The sequence below is a fragment of the Petromyzon marinus genome, chromosome 31, assembly GCF_048934315.1.
Source record: "Petromyzon marinus isolate PM22_M1 ecotype Great Lakes invasive population chromosome 31, UKy_Petmar_22M1.pri1.0, whole genome shotgun sequence".
Lineage (NCBI taxonomy): Eukaryota > Metazoa > Chordata > Hyperoartia > Petromyzontiformes > Petromyzontidae > Petromyzon > Petromyzon marinus.
In genome coordinates, this window is record NC_133697.1 from 10,902,688 (window position 1) to 10,926,434 (window position 23,747).

At 43.1% G+C, this 23,747-nt stretch overlaps 1 protein-coding gene across 3 annotated transcripts; it reads left to right on the top strand.

Annotated features, from left to right (window-relative positions):
- The first annotated feature begins 1,148 nt into the window (after positions 1 to 1,148).
- On the top strand, positions 1,149 to 21,230 carry LOC116947841 (serine/threonine-protein phosphatase 4 regulatory subunit 3-like). 3 transcript variants are annotated; one of them, XM_032964035.2, is made up of 17 exons: positions 1,149 to 1,470; positions 2,137 to 2,192; positions 4,040 to 4,138; positions 4,776 to 4,991; positions 7,225 to 7,473; positions 8,882 to 9,052; positions 9,661 to 9,738; positions 9,876 to 9,992; positions 10,739 to 10,855; positions 11,815 to 11,946; positions 13,047 to 13,149; positions 14,024 to 14,182; positions 15,121 to 15,290; positions 15,909 to 16,054; positions 16,504 to 16,691; positions 17,646 to 18,055; positions 18,625 to 21,230. In XM_032964035.2, exons 1-17 carry the CDS (start codon positions 1,332 to 1,334, stop codon positions 18,742 to 18,744), a joined length of 2,670 nt encoding a protein of 889 aa, XP_032819926.1. In that variant the 5' UTR covers positions 1,149 to 1,331; the 3' UTR covers positions 18,745 to 21,230. The 3 variants fall into 3 exon arrangements, with proteins under 3 accessions (XP_032819926.1, XP_032819927.1, XP_032819928.1); XM_032964036.2 differs by having other exon boundaries at positions 17,649 to 18,055; XM_032964037.2 differs by having other exon boundaries at positions 13,050 to 13,149.
- The last annotated feature ends 2,517 nt before the right edge of the window (positions 21,231 to 23,747 follow it).

Sequence of the window (23,747 nt, forward strand, 5' to 3'; positions counted from 1 at the left end):
TTTAAAGTTGTCAAACGAACCTCGAAAAGTGGCTGGATGTTGCTCGTTACACCTGAAGTCAAAAACACTTGTCAACACACAGTATGAAACATAGTAACCTCACACAGAATCCTAAATGCATAGCCATGCACGCTACTAAATGTGCACGCCCTCTTGTTTCAGAAATGTGCGGTACCGTATTTGTCACCACGAGTTTTAAAAACAACTTCGTCGTGAGGTAAACCCATAAATCTCGCCAAAAAACTCCCTCCCTTCCGTGACCTTTTTCAAATTCCTTCATGAACATTGTGGTGAACCAACTCCTCGCGAGGTGGGGCGCTATATATTTTTGTGTTGCCTGCGGGTGTTACTTGAACTGTGCGTGGTTTGAGTGTTGCTATCCTCCGATGCGTTTGCTATTCAGCGTCTGCAGTGTTTACGGGTTATTTGCCGTCACTTTGTTTTTCACGTACGGTGCGAAAGAAGTTCAACATACAGTGCACACATACACAAAGGTCCTCGCGCGGCTCACCCTTATAAAGCAGCTTAAGGTCTGAATATTTCTCACCCACGCGAAAACAAATAAATCACACACACATACAGCGACAAAATCTTGAAGTTGGCAATACTGGGGCCCCAATCATTCTCAGTGCAGGGGGGGGTGGTGGTGGTGGGGCGGCTCCATTTGCCTACCCCAAACCCCCTTGCCCCCCGTTAACCACCCAGTTGTGCCCCCCCTTAGCCACCCCATTGTGCCCCCCTGCTGACCACCCCGTCGTGCCCCCCCCATTGACTAACCCCGTCGTGCCCCCCCCGTTGACTAACCCCGTCGTGCCCCCCCCCCGTTGACCAACCCCGTCGTGCCCCCCCGTTGACCAACCCCGTCGTGCCCCCCCCCCCCCGTTGACCAACTCCGTCGTGCCCCCCCTCCCCTCCCAGTTGACCAACCCCGTCGTGCCCCCCCTCCCCGTTGACTAACCCCGTCGTGCCCCCCCCCGTTGACCAACCCCGTCGTGCCCCCCCTCCCCTCCCAGTTGACCAACCCCGTCGTGCCCCCCCTCCCCGTTGACCAACCCCATCGTGCACCCCACGTCGTTGGCCACCAGCGGGCCGGCAGTTTGAATGTCCCGCCAACTCGCCCCTGCCGCCGGGGCCGGGAAACCCCGCGGGGTGGGGGGGGGGCAGGCCGTGATGAAGCGGCCGAGGCCGAGGCGCCAAGATGGCGGCGCGACCGTGGTGAGCGGCCCGGGGTCGTCTTCGTCGTTTTGGCCCTCACGTCCGAGCGCGAACGACAAGCGGACCGACGACAGCGGTTGCCGTCGCGACGAGCGACGAGACGAGAAGGCGACGCCATGGACACGAGGAGGCGTGTGAAGCTGTACACGCTGAACGAGGACCGGCAGTGGGACGACCGGGGCACGGGCCACGTCTCCTCGAGTTACGTGGAGCGGCTCAAGGGGATGTCCCTGCTCGTTCGCGCTGAATCAGACGGTATTTGTTGTTTTCATTGAAGATTGATTTGTTTTGCGCAGAGTGTTGCTGCTCGCGGGCGAAACATTACTATTATTTTTTTAAATATCCGAGGTCTTTTGTTAGAATGCGAGAGCCCCTCCTGTTCTCGCCTGGCGCGGCCGCCGGGAACCCGAGTGTGGGCCTCCCGCGGTGCCGCTAGCTGAGGGTCGTTGTGTGCGTGATAGCGGTAGGCCGCGGGCGGTTTTGTGAAAATATTTTTATTATTTTCCGTGTTTATCGCGGCGGTGTTGAACAATGTGTCATGTTGATATGAAAGCCGAGGCTATGGTGTCTGCGTCTTCTGATAATGTCGCAGGAGTTGTAAGCCGTGTGTTGATCGGTCCGTGATTATATTAAGAGTATTGATAACCATTCGTGTTGTATTGTTTCAAAATGCATTGCTGCAAAAGTGTTTACTCGTGTGGTTGATTGCATAAACCACCTACATTTGATCGTAGTTTGCCATTTTAATTAGTGTAAGTTGAGAAGGGTTAGGTCACTTAAGGTACCTTATGCAACCGTCCACTGGTCCCCTGGCGCTTGGTGAAATTGTGTCATTTGTGCCGTGTACTACTTACTGCCTTGTTAACTTATTACCATCATTACTGTTCTAATCAACGATCGCCTCATGTTAAATATTTTCAGGTTCCGTGCTTCTAGAGTCCAAGATTCAGCAGGATACGGCTTACCAAAAACAACAGGTGGGAATATGCTGCGTTTTTTGTGTAAAAAAAAAATCAGAGGTAGATGAACGGGTAGTTTGTCCGGTACATTTCAGTTTATGAGCCGAGTCATTGACTGTAATAAGTACCTTTTAATCCGTGTACCAGCCGATAAAGTATACGCGTTTTGTCAAGGCTCACTTTGAATTTCCAGACAATTGTGTTCGCTTGACTGAATTGGCTGTACCGCGAAATTTAGTACATAATGTGCATTCAAAAAAATAGAAGACTACGAAATTCTATTTTAAACAGAGTACAATACATTAGCCACCAACAATTTTTTAGTCGGCCTACAGAAAAAGCAGAGGTTCTTCACCGGCTGTCACCGTATAAAATGTATTGATAATAGTCTGGGAATTATGTTTACAAATTGGGTGTACAGTTACCTGCGTCTAAATGCAAGCACTCTCAAGATGCTGTACAAAACAGACTACACATCGGTGGGTTTTCTTTGTTTTTGTTGTCAGTACTTGGGGGGGCGGGGGGGTTGATATGCTTGCGACATTACCGTGCCTCTTTGCCACCAAAACGAAAGTCGGATTTCGGACTTTGTGCACGACTGCTAAACCTAGTTAGCCCAGCAAGATGGAACTTGTGTCGAGGGGAGGGGGGAAAGAAGTGTTTTTAATGGCCTGAAAAATACCCTGAACAACAACTATGGTTGATTTCAGGAAACACCTCAAATGACATGTAAGTGTTTAGGCTTAAGCATTATATATAATGTAAATATTTTCATTGAAGAGTTTTTATGCCACTGGTTAGAAACTCACATTTAATCTCCCTCGTCAAGTCACACTGCAATGAAATGCATCATGTAATGCTGCATTTAATACAGGTCACATGTAATCCTTGGTTTTATTGAACATTAAACAATGCTGCATTTATGCCTCTCATTTTGACTCGTATTCAAGGATGGCTTGAAAAGGAACTCCATATCTAACAAAAGAACAGTCTCATTTATCAATACAGTACATTCACACTTTTGGGTTAAAAATAAAGGATCATGATGTTTGACTGTCATCCACATGACATCGCCTCATTTCATGGTGGGCAAGTGGCTTCAAATATTGTTTTTTCACCGCTCAGGTTTGGTGGAAGATTGGTATATCTTTTTTCTTGTTGGCTTCCAAGAAATACCTGCCATTCGTTTCAGGTTCCATCTTCTACCCTGTTGGTTTCTCATCAGCATAACGTTTCATTGCATTGAGACTTGACTGTCACTGACCATTTCTACTTTTCAAAAAAAGTATTTTGTATTTGTAAATGCTTTCCTTATAGTTACTTAATACTACCTAACATTTTCCTTTGTGTAGCATTAACATTTTTTCAGGAATAGAATGTAATTTTTTGCAGTCTAGTAAATTTAAAGCAGGACCTCTTTTGGTTGGGGACAATGAGTAGCCAAACGATTATGGCATTTAAAATGTATGACGTTGAGGTCCTTTTTATGGAAGTCGTGGAATAAGCTGTCACCTGCTTCCACATGTGAAGCAAAGCTTAAAATAACCACAGCTTGGAAAGTTTTTCTCTCAAGACAAAATAGATAATGGAATGTCCAGTATTCGGCATGGCCTGACAGTTTGTATGCTGTTCCTGTCATCTCCATAAACTGCCTGTCATGTGTGCCACAAAACAGATATAGATGATAGCACATTATTTTTTGCTGTTTAGTGTGTCAAAACACATGTACTTGTTGATTTAAGGAAAATAAGATGGAGTTTGGTTATTTTTTTGCAACATGTTTTCTTGATCAACATAATTAACCAATTTCCGTGTTCTCATTTCCGGTTACATTCGTGATGTTTCGGCGATCTCTGCCACTGTAGGACACGCTCATAGTTTGGTCGGAGGCGGACAACGTCGATTTGGCCCTGAGCTTCCAGGAAAAAGCTGGGTGTGACGAGATTTGGGAGAAAATCTGTGAGGTATGACACTGCAAAATGAGTAAATGTGTTGAATGTGATGTCTCGAGTTTTTTTAATTTGTTTTTATGTTAATTGTGTGGCTGTTCGAACGTGGGTTTGCAATATTTTTTTTTACTTGCAAGCAGAATGTCCTGCAAAGATTGCAAGTGATGATTATCAGTAGCACATTTACAACAGTAAACAAAACAGTAGCAATTTATAATTTTAAATAGTGTACAATCTGGATATAAGCACACTCTTTGGGTGGAAGTCATTGTATGCTTATATACACAGTAGTGTGCTTGTATTATAAGTTTGCCTTCCCTCCCACCAGTTTAATGTAAGGATGTGTTTCTTATCTCATAACCGTGTTCACGTTAGGTTTGCTTATATCCAGCTTCTATTGCACGAATAATATTAACGTTCAAATATAATGTTTAATTACTCTAATTAAGTGCAAGTGACATCCACATGAACAGCAGTGGTTCTCAGCAAAACGCAATTAAAGTTTCTCAACGGTGCACTGCATACACAGATGTAATGTCTACATCCGCTTGTATATGGGACCTCGAGAAGGCCCGTCGGGAAGGTCTACGCAGAAGAACTGCCGAGGAAGGCCGACCCGTGGGTCTTGAGCGCCGCATGTCGGCCACCACAGGTTCAAGGCAAGGACCCGTCGGTGGACATCACGCAGGACGTGGGCGAGGAGGAGTCTGAGGAGGAGCGCCTGGAAGATGTTCCGGAGCCCGCTGTGACGTCGGCGTGCGTGGACCTGCCGCCATGCGAGCTGGGCCGGCTGGGCGAGCTCGCTGCGCTCGTTACCTCCATCCTGCCGTCGCCTATACGGCGCGAGCGGCTCGCTACCGCCATTGAGGTGAGGTCTCTCTCTCTCTCTGGCACCCGCCCAGCTGCAGCCCTCTAAGTTCCATAGATTAGGATTTTCTCTTTTTAATCTGTCGGGTCATGTTGTGAAACGGGCTTTTCAGTAGCACGCACGGGTTCAGTTGGACCCAAGATTACCTGATTTAGGGTTTATGAAGACCCAACCTAAATGACCAGTAGCTCTTGTAGATATGTAATGCACCTAATATGCGTGTGTTCTTGGCTGTCTGACATATTTAAGCTTTGTTGAGGAAGGAAAATGTAAAAACCATACTCTAGCACTCTGTCGTATTGCACTGCCAGCACTGCTTTGGCATTCTATTGAAATGTGTGTTGAAATGATTTCACACACATCACTGAAATATTACATACTCTTTGGTTCTTTCGGATTATTATGAATTTCTGCAGTCACGAAAGCTTCAACTCAAGATTAAAATATTACAATGATGCGCTTGACTATTAATGAGGCTACAAACTAGTGTTGGACATACATATCAGGTATTTATCTACCTTATAATGGCACATTGTTTTCAGTTGTGGCTTCATCTGGCTTCAAACAAAGTGAGTCTTGATTCAAATAGGTGTTTGGCAGCGCTTATCTCAATTGGTGGACTTTCGTCTGTGGCGGAAATTCCTCATTCCTTTCATGGGTGGTCTGTCTGTCCAAAAGACTAGCACTGTCTTTCTTTATTGCTTGTTTATAATTCTAATCATTGGGTTTAGTTTCTTCCCATGGTGGTATACCACCAGTCCTTTAGAAGCAAGATTTGGTGGATCACATTGATTTTTTAATTCTCAAAGGCAATGGACTACCAGGTAGCCAGAATATGGCATGACAACTGTATTTTGTGAACACTTAGGTGTTGACCCTTAACTGTTGCATGGTCGTATGCCAGAAATTGCCTGGACATGTCATATTCATCCCACATTCAATACACTCCTTGAAAAGGAATTGTGCCAACTTCCCAATACAGGACCCTCCCAAAAAATATGGTTGAATTTCGATGTGGATTGTATGCAAGCATTATAATGTAAATAAATGGTACCTTTATCATGTATATGCTTTTTCATTTGGTATTTTGTTTAGTTATGTTTGTATGTTCTGGCAACACTGACCTTCACCCACACTGATAAAAGAGGGTGCTGCTCGAGAAAGATCTTTGCATTTGTGGGCCAGTGAGTGTAGTGTGATGGCAGTAGAGAGCCCACTTGCCTCTGGCCACGACGAATATTTTTTAAAGAGCTACTTAATCCTGTGGATCTACCTTTCTTGAAGGACCTTCCATAGCGCCATAATAAGGTGGCATTGGTTAAACGCCTCATCGGCAGGAGGTCCTCGGTTCCTTTTGGTCTGGCGAACACCGCAGGTTTGAGGCCCAGATGGTGGAGGAGACTTGTAAAGGGCTAGATAGCCCGCTACTGTTGTCACTTGTGCCTTTTCATGGAGTCCAATAATGGGGTGGTGGTTTGGGTAAACTCCTTCCTGTACTCTCGATGTCCAGGTTTGGAAGAGGTCATTTTGGTTAATAGGATCCTTTACATAATTTGGCAGTACTATTGCCAAATCGTGATTGATTGTGAAATGTATGCATGTTGAACTTGTTTCACATAATACGTAGCCAACCGTGCTAAATTTGCCTTTTAATACTTTAGTTATCAATTGAGCACCATTATTTAATTCAGACTTTTCATTTAATTAATTTCCTTTTATTTTCGTGAATATTGATGTGGCAAATCATGATTTGTAAATACGCCAGAGTTTATCTTGTGGTAGTGAAATATAAACTTGTAGGATTATACCTGTGAGATCCTTGAAGCTGAGTTTAATAATGAAATAAAAAACCCAATTAAATATTTTCTGTTACTTGCGTTAATGAACAGTTCTTTACTTGAATTCAACAGTTAACTGTAACCTGGCAATTTTTAGGCAAGCATTACTAAAATTATAAAGTTTCTTATTATTTTTGGTGTACGCAACCACAGTCATTAGCCATAATAAATACATGCTCCTATGTCATAAGAATGTCTAGTTTTCACCACTTGTTCAGGGATTGTAAACGAGATCTGAGCATTACCCAATGAATTTTCCAGACTTTGACAGTTTGCAGGAGGGACAGTTATGTTCTCTAAGCCATCATCCCGTGGTTAGATACAAGGTGGTGATAAATCGGTTGTTATTCATAGCGTTGTACATGAGTATTCCCATGTCCGTGTCGCCTCTGTAGAAACAAGGCTACGTGAAGAAGCTGCTGGAGCTGTTCAGCGTGTGCGAGGACTTGGAGAACACTGAGGGCCTGCACCACCTGCACGAGATCGTGCGCGGCCTCTTCCTGCTCAACAAGACGCCGCTCTTCGAGGTGATGTTCTCCGACGACTGCATCATGGACGTAGTCGGCTGCCTGGAGTTCGACCCGTCCCTCTCGCACCCACGGAGGCACCGCGAGTTCCTCACCAAGATCGCAAAGTTCAAGGAGGTGCGTGTCCTTGGATCTGCCAAATCGTCTATCGAGCCTTCCCCCCCCCACCCCCGTTCTCCATCATCTCCCTGACGATCACATGGCAGTCTTCCCGTCTGATCGTTATGCGATAAACATGAAGCTGATGAGTTACAATAACATAGGCATTGGTCTTGGAGAGTTATGTAACAATTCAACTGTCGTACACCATAAATTGTATTAATTGTTATGATGCAGTCATGATTTGATTCAATAATTGATTGTTTTGTCTCGTTTATAATGTCTATTTTGTATTTGTTTGATTGTTTCCTGTATTGTTTGTGTTTTTTAATTTTTTTCTCCTTTCCTAACGGTTCTCATTTGTTCTGTCTTGTTTCCACCGTTGGCCTTTACGTATCATGCCAATTTTTTATGTTGCAGCTTAACATAAATGCAATACAATATACATAAAGCGTATATCATTTTCTTACGCATGCGATTCGATGAATGTATTATGAGCAAAAGAGTACATTTTATCGCTCAACCGGTAACTTGGTTAATGCCTAGTCTTGAATGTAATCCCACACTTTGAAGGTAAGGCGAATGGATAGATAAATATGTTATTAAATATCACATGTGCTCGATACTCCAAATTGACAGGCGTAGTATTGCATTTAATGTACAGTCAAACCTTGGATTGCGAGCATAATTCGTTCCGGAAACGTGTTTGTAATCCAAAGCACTCGTATATCAAAGCACTCGTATATCAGTTGTGATCACGTGACGCTCGGCAGACAAAGCGTATACGTGCTACTCGTATTGCAAGACCTCGCTCGTTTATCAAATTAATATTTATTTAAAAATTTTGCTCGTCTTGCAAAACATGCGCAGACCAAGTCACTCGCAATCCAAGGTTCCTGTAATGTATGTTGTGTGGTCTATGTAATATGTATTGTACGCGTGTTACAATTCTTTCTCTGCAGCCTTTCCTCCCTTCTCATGTCTACTCCTTCTCCTCACATCTCATAGTAACACAGAACCCTCCACACTATCATGAGGTTCTAGGTAAATGTGTAGTAAGCATGTTATTGTTCACCTACCCACCTCACGATGTGAGGAATTGTCATGCTTTGGGGGTCACAATTCTGAAAAACATTCTTCTCTTGTGTACGGTCTCATTTGTATTGAGTTGTCTTGTTCCATGTTGCTAGAAGGTAACATATAATTGTATTAATATGCATAAATAGTGATAGCTGCTGACACACATGATTTAATGCTTGTAGCTTATTTATCGACGAGTCGATTGATTGCCTAATAAGTTGCTATACTCTTATAAAGTGGGTTTTTACAGCCGTGACTTTTTTTTGATGATCGAATACTCCGAGTTCCTAATATTGAACGCGAGTTAAAAACGAAAGCCGTGCGTGCCACGTTGTCGCGTGTGCAGGTGATTCCGATCAGGGATCCAGAGTTGAGGCAGAAGATCCATCAGACGTACCGGGTGCAGTACATTCAGGACGTGGTGCTGCCCACCCCTTCCATCTTTGAGGAGAACATGCTCTCCACGCTGAGCTCCTTCATTTTCTTCAACAAGGTGGAGATCGTCGGCATGCTGCAGGTACATTTCGGCATCCTTGTGTCGTCTATCGTCTTTATTTGTAACGGCACCTTCCGCGGCGCACGTGTAAAATCGCGATCGTTTCAAATGCAAGGGCTGTGAGTGTAAGTCTAAATTTAAAGCAACGCTAAATTCGGGAAGCGCACGTTAGATCAGCAAATGGGTAACCTCCCTTGCAGCGTACAGGAACCACCTATACGAATTATTGTTTTTTTATTTCCGATATAGAGCAGCAATTAGATGTTCAAACTGAGGTTGGTTAGCCATTGAATGGTGTCATCCTGAGCATTGTTTTGAGTCCTGCCAGAATTTGTGCTTTATGCTTTTTCACGATGTCCTAATAAAAAAATAATGCTGAAGAATATTAGTTCAGTATTGCGTTTTGAACACTAAAACTCTCCTACCACTGCCTTTAGAGATATATTTTGGTTTTGTGTTCTATGTTGTTAATGATGCTTGGATTTTTTGTTACTCGTGTGGGGTGTCAATGTCCAAACTCTTTTAATGCCTTGAGGCACTATGTAAGTCAATGATGATCATCAAGATGATGATTGTGATATACGATCAAAGTGACAAATACAAATTGATAATGACATCACCGTTTGCAGGAGGATGAGAAGTTCCTAACGGAGCTCTTTGCTCAACTCACCGACACTGAGACGGAGGACGACAAGAGACGGGAGCTGGTGAGTTCACCTTTTAAGAACTAACAACTTTATTATTGGTTTCCGATCATGATTATTTGTTGTTGTTGCCCTAACGACTGGTCACGGGTTCGTTTTATATATATAACATTGTACATTTTGTCCGTTTTTTGTAACAGGTTAATTTCCTGAAGGAGTTCTGTGCCTTCTCGCAAACGCTTCAACCACAGAACAGGGACTCGTTTTTTAAGACGCTGGCAAACCTGGGCGTCCTCTCTGCACTGGAAGTCATCTTGGTAAACACGACCGCATTGCAACAGAAGCACGGCTTGTCCAACGCCATGGAAACACGGCACTTTATAATGGATTTAAAGAACCAGTTTTCATTCGCTTTTGTGATGAATAGACCCAAAGTCGATTGAGTGGTCAGATTGCAGTGCACTGGTTAACATTTTGCATTCCCACAGCTGAGCAGTAATTACCAAGTATGCAGTCTAAGCTAATGTGGATATTAAATAACCACAAGACAACTGTTCACTGGTTTTCTATAAGTAAAAAGTAACTCCACTTATTTAAATCAATATTTAGATTTTTATTTGTACAATTAGAGTAAATTACCATTTTACAAAACATAATTTGACTTCTTTAACAAAAGCGACTGGTACTGGGTACTCTGACTTGCGTATTGTTTTTGCAGTGGCCTTCTGATTCTAACTGTTCATAACTGGACAGTTTTTTCACATACAGCTAATTTTCAATTGAATCCTGTTACCGCATTCCAAAGCGCAATTATTCAACAAAATAGGGAGTACGTAGAAAAGATTTGTCTTCCCGTTTTGGAAATATCTTTTTTATCCTATCGATTTTCCAAACAGCTTGTGTGGTGTTAAGCGACACCTAATTTGAATAAACACGTAAATTGCAAACGAGGCCATAAAAGCGCATGGGACGTTCCGACGCGCTTGTGAATTCCGCACGTGCCCGAGCGGTACGGACTCGTTTGTGTGCGTGCGCTCGTTGCGACACGGCCGCCGTGCTGCAGGGCTCGGAGGATCCGGACGTTCGGAACGTGGCGACAGACATCTTCTCGTACATCGTGGAGTACAGCCCGTCCATGGTGCGCGAGTTCGTCATGCAGGAGGCGCAGCAGAATGACGACGTGAGTCCATACACGCCGTGTTTTGATCCGGCGATTTTGGGTTTTTTTTTTTTTTACACGGCGGCCGTACGTACATCGAGTCGCGTGTCTGAGGATGGGTTTCTATAGATTTTTTTATCAATCTACTGTTGGATGATGACCTCGCCACGCGGTGACGGTCGTGGGCGTTCTTTGACCGTTTGTCATCATCACTAGTCTGTGAGGGTGAATGAAGGGGGGACCAGGACTAGTTCTGATATCACTGATGTCATTTGCCACTGATGTCAGCCTTGGCTGGCAATCGAACTTGGGCCGTTGGGTTCATAGCACAGTGCGCTAAGCACTATGCCACCACTCCAAAAAAATGTATTACTTTCCAATAATATGCATTATTAATAATATATTTACTAGCATAGGTTATCAGATTTTTCGCTGAAAAAAGTTTATTTATGAAGGGTAACTGTCTAAATTATAGCAACTCACTGAATTATAGTGGGATGAATCATTACACTTCTAACAGATATTGTGCATGACCTACAGGCATGACACTATATATAATTAATGTTTGCAAACTATGTGATAATGTAACATTTATATTAATGAAACACGACTACGATTTAAACAGACAAATAAAGAAACAAAATCTTGATTTGAAGCTTTCGGTAAAGTCAGCAGTTCCACTGTTGACTTTACCAGTTTCACTGCTGGATTATTTTTTTCCATCTGAGGATGACCGCTTGTGTTGCGATTGAATCGTCTTGATATATATTTTTAGTTTTGTCTTATTTTATTTTTCTACCTACGTGACTTTACCGAAGGAACCAAAGAGTAAAGAAACGAAACTGCAATTGAATCCAAACCTCAAAATAGTGACGGCTTGTTGACTCATGAAGGGGCTGGGGAGGGTGGGACGTGAGTAATTGTATCGTTTGCGAGAATCCCCTGACCTGTTTTGCTTGGTGTGTGTGTGGGTACTTCAGGATATCCTGCTCATTAACCTGCTGATAGAGCAGATGATCTGCGACTCAGACCCGGAGCTGGGTGGCGCCGTGCAGCTCATGGGGCTCCTGAGGGTGCTCGTCGACCCGGAGAACATGATGGCGACGGCCAACGTGAGGGCAGCAACGCCGGCACGCACGACACACGCCGCATACAGCAAACGTGAAATATAGCGTACGCACGATTTACACAAAACGCTCCCGGATGCGGAGCACACCACCATTCGCACCGTGGGCATCCCCCACGCACTCTGCGGGCACACCACACCGTGCACACGATAAGCGAGCGTCTGTCCACACCAAACGCTCCACACACCTTCACCACATGGACCATGCGTGGAAATCACCGTGCACACTACACACGGCACGCACCGCGTACATGGAATTTGCCGTACACGCCTTACGGACCGCACACACTGCGCACGTGGAATGTGTATGACACGCTATGTGTAGCACACCCGCAGAGTGCACCACAAACAAGGAACACGCCCCTACATACACTAACGCTGACACCTATGTGCACCACTCACTCCCCAAACGGAACGCAGCGCAAGTGCGCAGTGCATCGTACACGCATTGTGCACCACACACTTAAGGCAACACACCAAACATAGGCTACACCATGCACACACTTTCACTGCACATATTACATGCATGGCATGTTCTGTACACACCGCATGTACCTCACAGATGCATATACATGTTCCAGCATTCATCCTAAACGTTTGCTGCCTAAATGTATGTATGTTGAACTTCTTTCGCACCGTGCGTAGCCAACCGTGCATGATCACTTACGGGTAATTGTGTGCACATAATGTATATCCATGTATGTAGTAGCAAGCACCCACAAGCTTATTGGGTGATTGTACACGTATGTACGGTATCTTTTTTCAAATACGTTTTTATTCTTTGCTTTTGTAAAGTGCTCTGAGACGTTGCATTTAAGCTTGAAATAAAGCAAAATCTTAATCCTATTTACTTCCATTATCTACGCCACATGTATTTTTTTTATCATTGGGCGCTTTAAGCAAAGCTGGATTAACGTAAATTTTGCTGAATATTACTGAATTTATTGCTTGCATTTCACTTACAAAAGATAAGGAAACAATTGAACTGGTCGTAATCTCGAGGCATCAGGCATATGGTGGTAGTCTCTTGTGAATACGTGATGTTGGAGTTAATGGAACTGGTGGAAATTGTACGTTTTTCTTTAGAAGACGGAGAAAACGGAATTCCTCAGCTTCTTCTACAGGCGATGCATGCACATCCTTTCAGCGCCACTGCTTGCCAACACGACAGAGAACAGTCTCTGCAAAGGTGAACAATCAGGAAATCATAACGCTCATCCACCATCATGAAACATCGATCATCAACTGTCATGTAGAAGCAGCTGTGACAACAAATATGTTTAATAGCACGTTTCATATACATTCAATCGTTTAAAAAAATAGCAGGAGCTGTAACTCATCTGTTTGGTTCATGAGGAGAGGGGTCTGCGCAGAACTCTCCCGCTTGTTATACATATTTTTGTTAAAAGACTGTTTATCACTAACTTGGCGTTTTTTATTAGTAATCCGGCAATAATTTGGTGAAATCGGTGACCGTTTTAGCCAGTAACATTCAATAATTTTCTCTATCTTTGAGGAACACGTAATTAACTGTCTAATTAACATTTCAAACAATTAGTATTGGTGTTTGGAGCCGTTGTATATATTGCGAACCAATGAGCTCAATCCTCAGGTTTTTTTTTCAATGTGTAAAAGTAGAGGTGGCCAGATGGCTCAAGACATCAGAGAGTTGAGCTGACAACGCCGATGTTTGGTTCGAATCCTGGCAGTTACCTATGGGTAAACCACAATTCTCTCGGAAAGTGAGTTGATGTTCTCTGATCGGTCACCACTGACTAAACAAAAAACTAATCGAATTAAATTAGGTTCCGCATTCCATCTCTGACAATTAAAAACATATCTTTGAGTCACATGACCAGAGGTCACTTAAAGGGATCTCAGAAGTAGCTCTGTTATATCCGCTTCCATGGAACATTCCCTGACATGCTGTGCGAGATTCCTAATGGATCATTCGTGTCATGCCACAACACTGAAGGATAAAATTGGGTTAGGAATTTTTTTAAAAAGCATACAATCAACTCCAAACAAAGTAGCCACCGAATAAACGACCGCCCTTGTTTCAGACGACTTCCAAACAGCACAGCTCCTGGCGCTCATCCTGGAACTGCTAACGTTCTGCGTGGAGCACCACACCTATCACATCAAGAACTACATCCTCACCAAGGACCTCCTGCGCAAAGTGCTCGTGCTGACCACCTCCCGGCATGCCTTCCTCACCCTCAGTGAGTGACAGGGACCGTCGCTGCTCTCGTTTTACGTTTGCGTATACAATCTACTTTCTACTTTTCAACTAAATTTCAATGATTTTGCCTATAGGGGCGCACAGAGGAATGTGATGAATGTTCGTAATTAATAAGCTATGCATTTTCACACCATCTGGTGTCGCGTGTAGTTTCAAATTGATGTTCATTTTTTGTTTAGCGTTGGTTTATAATCCCATCCAGACTAAGCTGCTGGGCTTGTGCATGAGAACAGCTATTTTTAGAGCATCATACTTGGTTATTAAACGAAGATGCATCCCATTTAAAATACTCTCTTAAATGTACCCAATATATAGTTCCTGGGTTGCCTGAAACAATTTGGAAGCTTTGTTAATCAAGAAAAAAGACAAGTTATGAGCAAGCGCCCCACCAAAGTGCGCTCTGGTGACATTGCATTGACATTCAATTGTGTGGGAGTAACATCATTCGTGTTTAAACTCTAGTCATCTTTAACCTTATGTAATTGTCGACTGAAGTGCATGTGATTAAATGACCTCGAATATGCTTCAGCTTGTCAGACCTCTGAAGCAAAGTGGGTATGAGCCTGAATAGTACTTGAATGGTTGACCACCATGCATGACAGGTGCTATAGGCTTTAGACTGGGGGACTGCTGAAGGCAGTATAGCAAAATCCATTGTTGCATACTCACATTACTCACTTCTAAGTCGCCACCTTCAACCTATACCGACCATCAAGGTAAAGTATGGTCAAATAATTTCCACCACCCATACGGTGTGGGATGGCCATCATCCAGCAGTGTATTGCCAAAAGGGCTGCGTACGTACAAATTGTAAGGTCTAACAGTAGGGAGAAAAACCATGCCATGATGCTGCTGCAGATTTGAAAGGTGTCCCATCACCATCGTTAGCATGATCACCTGACAATAATCCCTTCCCAGGTGCACTGCGCTTCATGAGGAGGATCGTGGGCATGAAGGACGAGTTCTACAACCGCTACATCCTTCGGGGAAACCTCTTTGAGCCCGTCATCAAGGTGTTCATGAGCAACGGCCCCCGCTACAACCTGCTCAACTCTGCCATCATCGAGATCTTCGAGTTCATCCGAGTGGTGAGAGAGAGACGGGCGAAACTATTGTAATTGTGGTTATCGGCATCATGCACACCTCGGGTGAATTATAATTACAATTACAGCAGCATTGTTAACCGAAATTACAATTCCACTGTGAATACAATCTGTTATAAATGACACGGTTACAATAGTAGTTCCGAAATATCGCGTCATGTCAGGAGGTGAAGATTCTATTCGGAACTCTACTGCTTGCAGTTCATCACCCTGTGTCGGAGAACAGAACCCGGAAGATGACATCGCAGAGCTTTTCTGAAGTCATTTCATTAGACCTCAAACTAAATTTGGGGCACACCTTTTAACACCCTTCAAAGATTATTCTTCACATTTTCAATTAAACCAAACGTTTGAGTGAGAACTGGAATAGACCAAATTAAGTGGAAAATCAAATTTAATGTGATGAGTTTTTTTTTGTGGCGTCAAGGTTGACCAGGCCAAAATCGTCAACTTGCAAAAAGTTGACAATCTGATATAATTGCAAACGACTTGAAATCTAAATTCATACCCAGGTTCTTGGCAGTGCCGCATCAGTGCTCGGATCCCTGTGCAGCCCAGCTCTGTGTATTGGCTGGCTCTCTAACCTGAAAATTGTGCTGTTAGGAGAACATCAAGTCGCTTACGGTGCACGTGGTGGAGAACTTCTGCAAGGCGCTGGAAGACGTGGACTACGTGCAGACGTTCCGTGCCCTGAAGCTTTGCTATGAGCAGGAGCGCGGGCGGCATACGAGCCAGAAGCTCTCCGGCAGGTGAGCTCGCTGCGATGCGACCAAATTGTTGATTATACGGGATGATGTGTTTGTTTACGGTGTCTGTTGGCAGATGATTGATTTACTGATCTGGCAGCGTTCGATTAGTAGGCAATACATGCATCTGGTCATGGGTATAAGAATACATTGTGATTTGTGCATAATTGTATACCATTTTTTCCCTCTTTGGGCAAATTGCGTGATTGCCCAAGACCAAAAAATAGAGACCTTACATACGAGACGAAATATGAAACATTGCAGGCAGGTCAAATGATATATTACAGTTGACGGAGCACAGCATGGTTCAGGTGAAATGATGAAAATGTAATGCACGCTGCAGACTAGACGGTGCAAAACAGTATAAATTAGACAAAACTTCGTTACACGAATCCATTTCATGGTGTTTGATGCATCTCATGTAATTAATTTCACAATCTCTCAATTCAAAGCATCGGAGCGTCGATATTCCGCAACGGTGCCGGGGCACGTGACCCTCGTGCTCTGGACGACTCGGACGAGCTGTGGAACGGCGAGGCAGAGAGCGAGGAGGGGGAAGAGGGTGAGGCGGTCGTCCCCCACTCCAAACAGGCGGGGACAGAGCACGACAAAGAGGAGAGCTTAACCGACACCAAAGAAGGTGCCACCGCTGCGCCCGGCTGCCCTTTCCCTGCCACGTGTGGCATGCAAGCCTTTGTCGGCCTGTTACACAGCTGGCCCATTGTCCACTCCTGCCATTGTAGTGTCATGATTTGCATCCATTTCATTATTACCAAACCACATTCGCCTGCTGTGATGTGGATATTAAAGACCCAGTGGTGTAATTCGCAAGTGTAGGCCATTGTGTTTTTCCTACATTAAATGTCAGCACGCACGTCGTAATCCCTCGCCCCTGGCACTTGTCGCTATATGCAGAGAATCCTAAGCTTTTGCAGGAACTCTTTCGGGGTCCTCAGGCAGACATCCAAATGAGTTTAAATGTTACATTGGAAAAAGTTACGCAGAAAGTCATAGCAACCGTCCCACCGAACTCGAGTTAACCAAGACTCCCTTTCTGAGGAATTCTTAGTTTGAATGGAATTTCAAGGTGGTTGATGTGTACATGAAATGAGATTACTAATTTAATTAATTTGGTTCTGAAGTTATTTTTGGCGGCATTCAAAAGGGGCTTGGTTATAAAACATTTTGCCAGCAAAATGCATTTTGTTAAAAATAAAGCATTAACTTTTGTTGGTTTGGGTAAGTATGAAAGGCAGTCCATAACACAATTCTTGTACACCTCAGGGTGCATGTATTACAACTCTGAAGTTTCAGTAATAAGATATCTTTTTTTAACCCTTAAATAATGTCGTCGTTGTGGAGTTACTCCGGTGTGTTTATACTATATCCGTGATTGTGGCTTCACTACAATGCTGCCGACAGGTTTTTAAGTCTTTTCACAATACTTACGCTTTAAGCTCATCCAACACACCATTACACGCACCACATAGGTACATATCTCTTCGAGATAATCTCCATAATTGTTACATCCTATCATGAATGCAAATTGCCTTTTTGCTTTGTTAGTTACATTTATTTATCGATGTCCATCCAGCAGAATGCTTAGAAAAAGATACGCTGTTACCTTGCAAAGAGGACGCCGACAGCCCTGAGCCAGAGAGCAAGTCCCCCAAAGGCCGCAACTCCCCCGAGGAGGAGGATGCCCCCATGCCCGAATGCAGCAGTGGCACCGGTGACGACGCCACAGCGCACGCCGCGGTCTACACGGACAGCCCCGGGAGCGGCAGCAACAGCAGTGGCAACAGCAGCAGCAGCAGCAGCGGCAACAGCAGCGGCAACAGCAGCGACGGTGGCGGGAGCCCCGAGTCCCCGCTGTCGTGCGCTCAGGCAACGTCGCCCAACGAATCGCTCTCCCCGGACTCAACCACAGGACCCGACGGCACGAGCGTGGAGGCGATCGGAGGCAGTGTCGGCGTCGCCATCCCCGCCACCGCCGCCACCAAGGCAAGTCGGCCCGCGCGGCGTGCAGACTGAGACAACCCCGAGGGTCTCTCTTCGTAATTAATTATACCTGCTCCCAGATTGGTTGCTGGCAGACGAAATTAGTTTTGTTTTCTTATATATATTTCTTTTTTCAACCAGTTATTCTTCAGTTTTGCTATATGCCTCGCGTGATGAGATGAAGAAGTGCAAGTTGATGGTCTCGTAGAGAGCTGTGTGTCAAAAAAAAGGCATGCAAATGATTCACACTCCTCCCCTCCCCTTTCCACAGCAGTGTGATGAATTGTCAAGATTTTGGAGTCATGGTTCAATTCAAGAATAGTTTGTCCCTTTTTGACCATCTTTTTATTGTTTCTTGTTTTTTGTACAGTTTTTATTATATAGCTTGTATACATTTTAAATTGCCGATTTTCAGGTACCTTTCTGTGCATGTATAGAGAGCAAAATACATTTTAACGTACGAATTGACCCTTGAATCACTTGCAGCTGTTCACCATTTCCGTGAACGTTTTTGCCTCCTCTCGCCCCGCCCCCCCCTCCCCCGTTGGTGTCCGACCGTAATCGTGGCGCAGGGAAGTCTCGGGCTCGTGGACTACCCGGATGACGAGGACGAGGAGGACGAGGAGGAAGACGACAAAGAGGGGGAGGCAATGGAAGAATCGGTTGCAAAACGGCCTCGTTTGGAGCCATAACGGCGGTTGCGCCCTGCGGCAACTTTCCACAACCGACAGGAGGCAGGAACTCCAGGATTTAGTGTGCTCGGCAGCATCCAGTGCAAGTGAGATCGACGTTTTAAAGAAATTACAAAAGAAGAAACGAAGAAATAAAGCAAAACAAAAAAAACCTGTCACCTTCCCTACCAGCATCAGCGGAAAAATACACTTTAAATTAAAGAAAACGGAAGGAGGGGCAGGGTGCGTTTGCAGCACTGCAGTCACTTTTTGCATTGACCAGCAGCTGTTCTGTGTTGCAAGTCAAGTGCCAATTTCTGCTTGAAGCGCTGACAAGACAGATCTTGTGTGCGTTTTTTTTGTGTGCGATGATCTCCGAACACTATACTCAGGGTGATAAGCACGGTTCCTGTGAAGCATGTTTGATGCCAGTCCCAGCTCTTGGTGCGTAGTAAACTTTCTACTCAAATGAAAACTATTCATCTTGCGGATGCGTCACAAGGGTTGCGTATTTAAACAGTGTCCCTTTTAATGACAAAATTCCAAATTGATTTAATTGAAGGATTTAAATGATGGGGGGGGGGGAGGGTTAGGTTTGGGTAGGGGCAGCTTTTTTATTCACTCACTTTTATTAAATTTTAATCAATAATCCTTCATTTTAAAATACTGTAAAAGTTTAGCATAAAAACCACTGCTGGCCCTGGTGTCTTGTGTGTTCGGGACCAATTTTACTATTTGTTGTGCAGATTACGTGTTAAAATTAGTGATCAGTAGCAGTTGGTTCACTTGACAGACTTTAAAACTTCCTGCCCATTTCTGCAACAAATTTTGGAAACTGTCTCTATCCGTTGCATAATGCATAAATCTTCGTGAACCTCATTTAAGAAAAAATGTCACCAGTTGTGATCTCTCTGAAAGCCCTACAATCAGTCCCTATAATATGTATTTAAAGGAACATTTTGAACACTTTTGATATGCATGCCCTGTTGCGCTTGAAGGTCGGTCACAATGCGACTATCTTTTGCCACTTGTTATCGTTTCGCAAAACTGGTCTTGTCACGATCCAGTTTTGAGAACCCAATCCATGGGAGCCACCTGTTCCTGACGCAGCTTCAAGTGTTTTCCCTTCTTTGTTGGCAGTTGAGCGTCAAGTTTTGCTCGTGATTGCCGATCGATGGAATTGGTGCGACTTAGATTGGGTTAGAATTGCATCACATTACCGGTATTTGTAAAGCAAAATTTGAAATAAAGGCTATTTTCAGAGAGACACCAACTTGCAGTCATTTCATTGAGAGACTGATTTTTATGATCAGCTCAAGAGGTGCTATTGACTTATGTTGAATGCGTGATTGCAGTGAATGCCCTAAGACCGGTGAAATGTCACAAACGAGAAAAGACCGCTGAGAAACTCCCACAACTAATTAGTCATCAGAATCTTTTACGAACCTGGTTAGGACAAATACATTTTTCTACACATTTATTTTTAAAACTGAAACTGCTGGCTGCACTTGGTCAACTAAATTTTGTACATCCTTACAGAAACAGTGTTTTTAGTTTTGATTTAAAGCTTTCGTGACTGCAGGGATTCATATTCTTGGTTCTTTTGGGAAAGTCACCACTTAGAAGGGAAACAATAAAATAAAAAATATATATTTTTGTTAAAATAATACAAATATATAAAAATATATTTTTATTAAAATATATAAAAATATATTTTTATTAAAATAATAAAAATATCTTTTTATTATTTTATTGTTTCCCTTCTACGTGACTTTACCGAAAGAACCAAGAATATAGTGTTTTTAGTATCGACGGTGGCATGTAATATACAAACCCTTTATTCACACAGTTAAGGCAATCCTTGCAATCAAATCAAACATGAAATGTACAGATCCACAACACTGCAAGTGTTAGGATTATTAATATTATTTTATAAATGTATGTACATTGTACAAAATTGATTGCCTTCGAAGTTCTGTTTAAAATGTTTTTTTTTTGTCCAAGTTGCGTGGAAAACTTCACCCCAATTGCTCCAAGAACCGTCTGTTTTGAGTTGCAAGTCATTTGATCCCAGTGGTGCATAATGTTCGCTTTTATTTCCAATGCAGATTTTGCCGTTGATTTCGTGATCAGTCAATATACATCCCAAAAAAAGAAAAAAAAATAGCGGTTTTTTGATTGGTGTGGCTTTGTGTTTTTAATAATACTTTTTTCTACATGTGTTGAACATGCTTGGGACTGAAAAAAGTAGCTGATTGTTTTAAATTAATTCCATGTAGTTTGTACCAAGAATAACATGTAAAATAACCAGCATACAGTCATAACAATGTATAGTTTTATTTCTGCGAGCGTTTAAAAATAATGTAATAGTGCAGTTATTTGTAGAATGAAGTGTTTTGTGTTCACTGTCGCAGTGAAGAAATTTAAAAGAAAGAATTATACGATCGGCTTTTGTCCTGTTTTAAAAATTTCCATTTGCCCATTGCCACAATAAAACTCAAGTTTCAGTCGGTGTGTGAAATGGTTTTCATTGAGCCTTGATGGCTTTCAAGAAGCCTTTGATAACTTAATTTTGTCAATGATATACCAAGAACAGAGTCCTCTTGGACTTGTGGTGGCCATAATGAGTTTTTGTAAGTTTGCGTCTTTTTTAACTTCACGTAATACCGCTGTGCATTGTTGTGGGCAACAAACAACATTAATTTTCTTGCTGTGGTTTTCACACCTGATGATGATTGCTTGTGTCGTTGCTTGTGTTGAGAATTTCATTGTTTTATATTTTTTATTGTTTTATATTTTTATTTTATTGTTTCCCTTCTACGTGACTTTACCGAAAGAACCAAGAATATGAATCCCTGCAGTCACGAAAGCTTTAAATACAAACAACATTCGGTTGAATTTTTAGGTCCCACTCTTTGGCAATGGTGCACAATCGGAGACCATCAACATCTCACCGTCATTGACAAAGCACTGTCTTATATTTAAAAAAAGGCAGAAAGGCAAAAAAAGTGAATGAGCTTACCTTTTGAGCACTGGCTTGGTTTCTCATACAAGAGATACCCATATCCAAAAATGTTATCCTGATGCAGTATGATGTATTTATACAGCACTGTTGATAACGAATGTAGCAAGAGTTTGTGCCTGTGCACCACTGCCAATGTGATATCGGGTTAATTTAGCCATTTCTCCGCTAAATCGGAGCCCCGTGGTTTTTGGTGAATGACAAGGCTCAGGAAAAGTTAACACTTGGCCAGGGTTTGGCTGATTAACCCAATGCTAATGTAAGACATTGGTCCAAGAGGGCCATTGCTTCATGGCCTTAGGTATTAACGTATATTGACACAGACCAATTTCTACGATTACTTAAGTAAAATTTCATGTCGGTATTTTCTATTGTTTGGTGAATGAATTACATTCTATGGTTTGCGTTTTCTAATAATATGATTTGGGCAAATGTATTTTGTATTCTGACCAAGCTTAAGTTAAAACAAGTCAAACGATAAGGAACTTTGATGGCAGTATTCTGGTATTTTCATTATGAGACCTCCTTTGCCAGTAACAAAATATAGTAATAGGTTTTACCCTTTTAACTGGCACAAAAACTGACACCTTTATTCAAGGCATCATGTTTGCAATAACCACAACACAAGCAGTCAAAATGCAAACAAAAGAGACAACTGATAATATGCACTGTCCTTGAATTTGATTGGTCACATCCGAGACGGCTTTTCTTAGAGCCTAGTCTCCACTGGTATTGGACCAGAAGACGCCAAAAGGCGTACAACTCAAAAATAGCGCACTATCAGAGTTGAGGGCTCGGGGTGAGCATTTACATTATGAGACCTCCTTTGCCAGTAACAAGATATAGTAATAGATTTTACCCTTTTAACTGGCACAAAAACTGACACCTTTGTTTGCATTTTGACTGCTTGTGTTGTGGTTATTGCAAACATGATGCCTTGAATAAAGGCATCATGTTAAAAGGGTAAAACCTATTACTATATCTTGTTACTGGCAAAGGAGGTCTCATAATGTAAATGCTCACTCCGAGCCCTCAATACTCTGATAGTGCGCTGTTTTTGAGTTGTACGCATTTTGGCGTCTTCTAGTCCAACACCAGTGGAGACTAGGCTCTAAGAAAAGCCGTCTTGGGTGTGGACCAATCAAATTCAAGGACAGTGCATATTATTATCAGAGTTGTCTCTTTTGTTTGCATTTTGACTGCTTGTGTTGTGGTTATTGCAAACATGATGCCTTGAATAAAGGTGTCAGTTTTTGTGCCAGTTATAAGGGTAAAACCTATTACTATGGTATTTTCATGTTTTCTCATATATAGTTATGCGCTTCATTAATTTACTTAGTGTGGCTTTCCCGGGTCCTGCTTTGTTTTTTTTATTTTAAGGTGTTTTCGGACGACTAATGTATTTATATATGTGGGAGGAAACCCAAGCATCCGGAGAAACCCCGTGCGCGTGAGGGGACAACGCTCTATCCCCGTACAGATGGAAACAGTGATTAGTCCACTTGCTGTACTGTCTTCTGGCGACTCAGGGTAATGCACATTGGCGCCCACGGGAAGGGATTTTCACATAATTTGTGTGAAAAACTAAATCTAAAAATTATTCAAGTTCAGGAGTCAAATCATTATACGTCAACGAGGCCATCATCAGACATCAACAAACCGACTGCCAATTACCAAATCTAAGCAAGGTTGAGCCTGGATAGTGCTTTGGATGAACGTGTTGTCAGGTGTTGTCTGCTACTGATAGGCTACCTATGTATGTTGAACTTATTTCGCACCGAAAGTAGCCAACCGTGCTTAATCGGAGGTGCAAAGGAAAGTCAGCTAAGGGGGAAGTGCAGCAGAATCCATTATGCCGTAATTAGATGCTCCCGCCTTCTCCAGCCCTCACTGACCTGCGTGATGGATGTATGGTCAACTAACCCCCACGACCCCGCACCACGTCGGGTGGCACGATGGCGAGATGTTAACTACCTCGCCTGGTGTCCATAAGTCGTGAGTT